At 41.9% G+C, this 8,796-nt stretch overlaps 1 protein-coding gene across 1 annotated transcript; it reads left to right on the forward strand.

Annotated features, from left to right (window-relative positions):
* Positions 1–4,414: 4,414 nt before the first annotated feature.
* On the forward strand, positions 4,415–8,464 carry chchd1 (coiled-coil-helix-coiled-coil-helix domain containing 1). Its single transcript, NM_001140799.2, is given in 3 exon segments — positions 4,415–4,682; positions 5,419–5,537; positions 8,023–8,464. Coding segments are annotated over 3 exon segments (372 nt in total). The 5' UTR covers positions 4,415–4,543; the 3' UTR covers positions 8,137–8,464.
* Positions 8,465–8,796: the final 332 nt, after the last annotated feature.

Here is an 8,796-nt window from a genome sequence, read left to right on the forward strand (position 1 = left end):
TTTCGAAATACCTGGGTGTGGTGAATCGGTATTTCAGTGCTAAAAAAATAACCGTTGTGTCCACATTTCTCGGGCTAGTTGAATTGGAGGGGGGCGATGCCAGATCAATAGCAAAGGCGGTAGTTGAGTTTCTTGAAAAGTGTAACCTTAAAAAAGAGAATCTTCAGGTTATTGGCACTGATAATGTGTCAGTGATGACTGGGGTGCACAACGGGGTGCACAACGTTTTAAAGGAAGAATGTGCATTGCCCAATTTGATACTCATCCGCTGTGTGTGCCATACAATTGGCTGTCAGTGCAGCATCCAAAGAAACTATCCCTAGGAGTGTTAAGTACTTAATCAGGGAAACCTACAACTGGTTTTTGATTTCCCCAAAACGGCGCAAGGCGTACAAAGCAGTGTATGCCACCATTAATTGTGGCCAGAAACCCCTGCAGATCACCAAAGTGTGTGCCACGCGTTGGCTATCGATTGAGCCTGCGGTAACTCGTATATTAAGCCAGTGGGAAGAACTGAAACTCCACTTTGAGGTGACCAAGGCCAGTGAGCATTGCTACATGGCGGATGTGCTCCACGCCATGTACATGGACAAGACCAACTATGTCTACCTGACATTCTTGAAACTAATCCTGTCCGACGTACAAGTTGCAGTGAATTCATTTGAGGGAGAGCAAACAGATCCTGTCATGCTTTTGGACAATCTGGTACACCTCTTAACATCAATTTACAGCAGAGTAGTCAACCCTATGGCAAAAATTGGTGTCCTGAAGGATGCCATTGATGGACATCTCAGTCCATCACCATACCTTGGGTACCTTTTCGAGGGCACGCTGTACCAACTCAGTCTTGCGCCAGAGGACAAAAAGGTCATTCGGAGACAGTGCATCAACTACATTGTTGCTTTAAGCAAGGAGCTGCAAGCAAGGCTACCAAACAACCTTGAAGCCTTGCGAAACATGGCCTTGTTCAGTGTTAAGGAAACGCTAAAGCACAATAAAGGCACCACTGAAATTATTTCAACTGTACCGGGCAGAGGGCAGATAGTGTGGATGGCGTCATGTGGGCGTGTGGTTTGCTGATGTCAACGTTGTGAACAGAGTGCCCCATGGTGGTGGTGGGGTTATGGTATTATCAGGCATAAGCTACGGACAACTAACACAATTGCATTTTATCAATGGCAATTTCAATGCACAGAGATACCGTGACAAGATCTTGGAGGCTGTTTCAGCATGATAATGCACGGCTCACAAGGATAATGCATGGCTCACAGATCACAAGGATCTGTACACAATTCCTGGAAGCTGAAAATGTCCCGGTTCTTCCATAGCCTGCATACTCACCAGAGGTCACCCATTGTGCATGTTTAGGATGCTCTGGATCGACGCGTACGACAACATGTTCTCGTTCCCGCCAATATCCAGAAACTTCACACAGCCATTGAAGAGGAGTGGGACAACATTCCACAGGCCGCAATCAACGGCCTGATGAACTCTATGCGAATGAGAAATATCACGCTGCATGAATCAAATGGTGGTCACACCAGATACTGACTTGTTTTCTGATCTACCTTTTTTTTATGTATCTGTAACCAACAGATGCATATCTGTATTCCCAGTCATGTGAAATCCATAGATCAGGGCATAATGAATTTATTTAAATTGACTGATTTCCTTATATGAACTGTAACTCAGTAAAATCTTTGAAATTGTTGCATGTTGCGTTTATATTTTGATTTAGTGTATAATGAAAATCCTCCATTCGAAATCTATTGAAATGATAGAAATATAGATAATAGAATATACAATTTTAAGTTGCCATTCGAAAATGGGTTGACAACTGTGTCTCAACCGATGGCGGGCACAACACAATCACTTCAGAGGATGTGAAATAGGGTCTAAGCTTCAACAAATGTGAACAGAAAAAAATCTGAGTTTACAGGTTTTTGATAATTTACGTTAAAGGTTTAGAAAATTACAAATGTTATTAAAACCTATTTTCCAGAAATGATCAAATCATTTAGTTTGACAACACTGTTTGTAAGCTTTTAAATTATATCAAACTCACCCGTTTATCTTTTCCAGTGATGAAGACGGATGTTTCATGGTATAATAAGGAATTATCATGGTCCACACACACCAACACAGTCGTGAAGAAGCCACGACAATGCCTCTTCCCCCTCAGGAGGCTGAAAAGATTTGGCATGGGCCCTCAGATCCTCAAAAAGTTTTACAGCTGCACCATTGTGAGCATATTGACTGGCTGCATCCCCGCTTGGTATGGCAACTGCTTGGCATCCGACTACAAGGCGTTACAGAGGGGTAGTTACAGAGGGTAGTGCGTACGGCCCAGTACATCACTGGGGCCAAGCTCTCTGCCTTCCAGGACCTCTATATCAGGCGGTTTCAGAGTCAAGTCATTGACTGTTCTCACTGCTACCGCACGGAAAGCGGTACCAATGTACCAAGTCTGGAATCAACAGGACCCTGAAAAGCTTCTACCCCCAAGCCATAAGACTGCTAAATAGTTAGTTAAATAGTTAACCAATAAATACCTGGATATCTGCATTGACCCTTTTTGCAACTCTTTTGACTCATCACATATGCTGCTGCTACTGTTTATTATCTATCCTGTTGCCTAGTCACTTTATCCCTAGCTATGTACATATCATATTCAATTACCCCGTACCCCTGCACATCAACTCGGTACTGGTACCCCGTGTATGTAGCAAAGTTATCGTTACTTATTGTGTATTTATTCCTTGTTATTATTATTTTTTTAATCATTTCTCTTTTTTTTCTTTCTGCATTGTTGGAAAGTTAACATTTTACTGTCAGTCTACACCTGTTGTTTACGAAGCATGTGACAAACAAAATTAGATTTGACTGTATGGTGGGGTATGCAAAATGGGTCAACTTTGAGCATCTTTATCTCCTGAATGTTTTGGCATTCAGGTCCAAAAGGTCACTTTCTGAATTCTTCCACGAGCAAACATGCATGGAAAGTTTTGTTTAAATCATGCTGTCAAAAGTGATTAAATTCAAATGGATTTACCCATTAATGTCCATGTGTCACAACGTCCACAGAAGGTGGCGCCTCTCCCCGGTCGGGCGGTGCTCGGTGGTCGTCGTCGCCGGCCTACTAGCTGCCACCGATCTATGTTTCTGTGTCTTTTTGGTTGTCTGTCTAGGTCAGCACCTGTTCTGTATTAGTTAATTAGTGGGGTATTTAGTTTGCATGTTTCGTTTGGGGATTTGTGCGGGATTATTTTATGTCATTCCTTTTGAGCTAGAAGGGGGATTGTTTGGCCTCTCTACGCTGTGCATTCTTAGGCATTAGGGTTGCATCCCATTCCACTGTAATTAGGAGCTGTTCTCCTATTTTTGTTTGCGTGTGCGCCCTGCCTTGTAGCGGCATTTTTGTCTATATATTAAAACGTGTGTTTCACGGACCTCAGTCTCCTGCGCCTGACTTCACCCCTCCTGCTATTCAAGTGAGACGTGACACCATGAGATTTGTGTCATTTCCTGAAGATTCCCCTCTCTGTATTGGGAGTTGAGGTGAGTTTGCCTGACAGAACTATCAACACTAATATCTGCTGATTTTGCAGCTTTGATACAACGTGCCTGGAGAGGTGTCCCAATGTTTGGACTTGCCCTACATTCTAACAAAATGTCACACTGCCATATTGGGGAGTCTACATATTTCTCTTTGCATGCCTACCTTTCCACTGGATACTCCAGGTAACCTTGAGGCAGAATGTGTATAATTTAGAATGTGCCAATGCCAGTAACTTATTGCAGCCCATGGGCAAGAATGCAAAAGCTCAAGAAGGCTCTTAAAATTGGCAATCTATAATTTGGACAAGCAAGTTATGTAACTCCTTTGATACAATATTATTAAACAAATATAATTTTGTTATTAAAGGGATAATCCGCAGTAAACAATAAAATGGCCACCTGCCACTGTTTTGGTAAAGAGCTGAGGGATGGGGCTGGAGAAATGTATGTCTCAAATTCATACAGAGCCATGGATGCAAGGACTGACCGTCCTTTATATCAAAATTATAGTTTTATTCATATTCTGAGGCTATACAGTGTTTGTTTACAATTACATTGTTTACAGATAACGGTAAAATAAGCTTATATTTTTAGTTCTGATGGGATACGACAGTTGAACTAAGCTCATGAGGCTTTTATAAGTTATACTTCAAGAATCAATGAGTATATAAGTCCAAAAATGGAAGTACCAATCGCATTTTGCCGCTTTAAATATATTTAAAATGTGCAGCTCATTAGACCACAGAAAACTACAAACGCTTTACGTTAATCTTTCGTAATGCGTGGTCACAACATAGTCATTACTACAGTAACAGCAATATACGACCAAAGATGGCGCTCCACGTTTGTGTCTTATGAGGAAATGATGTTAGAGAAAATACTAATTCACGTATCTAGGCTGTTTTGCGATAGTTTATTGTGAAAGCAAGATATTACATTTTTATTTTCGCTATTTACGTGTGATAATTATATTGTGCAAGCCGCAATGGCGATGCAAGGTGGGACTGCACTTCAGGAGAAGGTCAGTCGGATGTTGAGCAGAAAGCATAAAAAGCCGGTTCTGAAACCCAACAAGCCGCTTGTTCTGAAAGATGAGGTCGCCAACAGGAAAATTAAAAAAGGGGGTAAGGCTTTTCTGTTTAAGGCTTCCAAAGTAACCTGTGTAATGACATGTTCTATCCAGTGGACACGGCTGTAGACATAACACAGCCAACAGCCCAGTACATTTAGTTAGCTAATTGCACGTTTTGTTATTTATTGCTTTACGATTTGTACTGAACGACACGTTTCCCCTAAACGGTGCGCACCGTTCTTCAACGGTCTTGAGGTACGTTTGCTAGCGGTTTGCAAGGTGTGACCTTATCAATATGGGTGTGAATGACCATTTTTAAATCGCAATCTCGTGCAGTACACAGAACACACGATCGCCCCCTGGCCCACCATAATCACGTCGTTCTTCAACTGGGGTGTATTCATTCCGCCAAACAGTGGCAAAACGTTTTGCAACTAAAACGAGTTTCTATTTGAGAAATTCAGCTAGGTTCCTCCATGTTTCATTTGCTTCTGTTTTAAGAAACGTTTTGGAACATAATAGGCGGAATGAATTCCCCCCAGGTTGTACATTCAGTACAGTATAGTTTCGGTGGAATTAAACATTGCACACTGTTCTGTCTACTGAACGTGCCCCAGCCCTCTACACTCTGATTGGTCGGCTGTGTTGACTGTTACATCTCTTATTTACAATGTGCATAAATGACACACTCTTGAAATCATTGTAGATCAGTCATCAGCATGCTGAATTAGTAGTACCTTATAATTTTGACAACAGCATTGGAAAGTGATTACACTGTTTTCCCACAGAGGCCACATGTGTCACAGAGATGTCCATGATGATGGCGTGCTGGAAGCAGAACAACTTCGTCGACACCCTCTGCTCCAATGAAATGCAGTCCTTCTATAAGTGTGTTGAGAAAGCCCAGGTATATTGCTGCTACTCACATTGTACAGGAAATCCTTGCTCCAGGCTTATTGCACACACCCCTCTCTCCCGACCCCCTGTTGTTTTAAACTAGGTCAGCACTGTTATGTTCTTCATTAAACATTTTGCTAGGAGACAAGGGCCAAGGTAATTAGACAGCATGGGTAACATCATTTTCTCTGCCGTTTACTGGCTTGAGACGAGTCATAACAAAACTCTCCCCCTGCCCAGTTTCCTTTAGGGTCTTCCCGCCTATTTTGCTTTTTATTTGTTTCAGGGCTAATTTCCCCTCCTCAGCTGAGGTGCCCAGCTACAGCATGCTACTATAGTGCTGCACAGATGGATAACAAGTTATTAGCTTAATTACGCTTTCATTTTAGTGTCTACGAGGAGTAATACATTATTTAGAAATGTGAATAAATGCACTATATTTACAAAAGTATGTGGACACAACTTCAAATGGGTGGATTTGGCTATTTCAGCCACACCCATTGCTGACAGGTATATAAAATCAAGCACACAACCATGCAATCTCCATAGACAAACATTGGCAGTAGAATGTTCTCACTGAAGAGCTCAGTGACTTTAACGTGGCACCGTCATAGGATGACAACATTCCAACAAGTCAGTTCGTCAAATTTCTGCTCTGTTAGAGCTTCCCCAGGCAACTGTAAGTGGTGTTATTGTGAAGTGGAAACATATTGGAGCATCAACAGCTCAGCCGGGAAGTGGTAGGCCACACAAGCTCACAGAACAAAAATTGTCTGTCCTCGTGCAACACCCACTACCGAGTTCCAAACTGCTTCTGGAAGCAACGTCATCACAATAACTGTTGGGAGCCTCATGAAATGGGTTTCCGTGGCCGAGCAGCCGCACTCAAGCCTAAGATCACCATGCGCAATTCCAAGTGTCGGCTGGAGTGGTGTAAAGCTCGCCGCCATTGGACTTTGGAGCAGTGGAAACGCGTTCTCTGGAGTGATGAATCACACTTCACCATCTGGCAGTCCGACGGACGAATCTGGGTTTGGCAGATACCAGAAGAACGCAACCTGCCCGAATGCATAGTACCAACTGTCAAGTTTGGTGGGGGAGGAGTAATGGTCTGGGGCTGTTTTTAATGGTTCGGGCTAGGTCCCTGGGTGAAGGGAAATCTTAACGCTACAGTATACAATGACATTCTAGACGATTCTGTGCTTCCAACTTTGTGGCAACAGTCTGGTGAAGGCCCTTTCCTATTTCAGCATGACAATGCCCCTGTGCACGAAGTGAGGTCCATACAGAAATGGTTTGTCGAGATCAGTGTGGAAGAACTTGACTGACCTGCACAGAGCCCTGACCTCAGATGAAGATGGCGCCAACGGATATGGCAGCATCGCGACTAGCTCTTAGGAAACTTTGCAGTATTTTGTTTTTTTATGTACTATTTATTTTTTTTATTTTTTATTTTTATTTATTTTTATTTTTTTACATTATTAGCTCAGGAAATGTATTGTGTCATAAAATACAGCCGGGAAGAACTATTGGATATTAGAGCGGCGGTAACTCACTAGAAGTGTCAGCATTACGACCAGGAATACGACTTCCCTGGAGAAGATCTTTGTTCACTCTCCCCAGAGCAATTGAACTTATTCCAGAGGCCGACCCAAAACATCACCGGTGGAGGAGACACATATCTGTCATTGCTCATCTCATGTGTATATACTTTTTCAATACTATTCTATGGTATCTCATTCACTTAATAATGTTTACATATCTTGTATTGCTCATCTCATATGTGTATATACTGTTTTCTATACTATTCTACTGTATCTTAGTCCGCTCCGCTCTGACATCGCTCATTCATATGTATAGTCTTAATTCATTCCTAATTAGATCTGTGTGTATTGGGTATATGTTGTAATTTGTTCGATATTACTGCACTGTCGGAGCTGAAAGCACAAGCATTTCGTTTCACCCGCAATAACATCTGCTAATCACGTGTATGGGACCAATTAAAATGTGATTTTGATTTGAGCCCCATCCAACACCTTTGGCATGAATTTGAACGCCGACCAAGAGCCAGGCCTAATCGCCCAACATCAGTGCCCCAACTTCACGAATGCTCTTGTTGCTGAATGGAAGCAAGTCCCCACAGCAATGTTCCAGCATCTAGTGGAAAGCCTTCCCAGAAGAGTGGAAGCTGTTATAGCAGCAAGGGGGGGCCAACTCCATATTAATGCCCAAGATTTTGGAATGAGGTGTTCGATGAGCTGATGTCCACATACTTTTGGTCATGTAGTGTATCTCAAGCCGATATGTTTTTAAATTAATTAGTATTTGTATTTATTATGGATCCCCATTAGCTGCTCCCAAGGCAACAGCTACTCTTTCAGGGATCCAGCAAAATTAAGGCAGTTATAAAATGTTTAAAACATTATACATGTCTATAACACAAAATACAGTATTGAATGAGGCCATAAGTCTTTCTTCTATGTATTTCCTTACAGATTGCAGTGAAAAACAAATCAGAGCAACACACCATCGGCCAGAGTGGACGCCTTCAACCCAAACAAGCTACTATCCTGCTGAAAAGATACCCCAACTTACACACAGAAATCTAGGACAACTCCCAGCCATACTACGATGTATTAATTGACAAAGGTTGTGGGCCAGAGAATCTTAACCACCCTGCCCACTGGCCTCTGTTATCATGCTTGGCCTTTGTGGCCAACTGAGGTCTCTGCTGGTTCTTACGGTAAAGAGGAAGTCTCTTAGATCACAGAAACATCACCAATGTTCCACGAATGCCAGACGTGATTAATCACCAAAGTGAATTAAGTGGATTTATTGTGCTGCAGATGCACTTCCTGTGATTGCCATGTTAAATTGAGTATGCTGTTATAGGTCATCATATAAAACAGTACCATTAAAATGGCTTCAGTCACAAAAGAAGGTTCCTACAAATATATAACTTCACTCACTGTCTAGTATTTTGAAGAGCATTTTCATTACACATTCAGTTATTGCTATATTATTGCATGGCTTTTTAAGATGCCCTACTAATTTACATTTCTCAAATAACGATCAAGGACATTTGTTTTCATAACTTGACATGATATTGTGTGTGCCCTGGATGAAATATAGTGTGACTGACTTATCTCAGTGTCCTGAGTTGACTCCCATAAAAATGATTTCCCTTAAACAATTATCTAAATAAATCCATGCTGCACAGACAGTGGTTGCTAACGATATTAAGATATTAGTGACCTCTGCAGTATTTA

The sequence above is a fragment of the Salmo salar genome, chromosome ssa18, assembly GCF_905237065.1.
Source record: "Salmo salar chromosome ssa18, Ssal_v3.1, whole genome shotgun sequence".
Classification (NCBI taxonomy): Eukaryota; Metazoa; Chordata; class Actinopteri; order Salmoniformes; family Salmonidae; genus Salmo; species Salmo salar.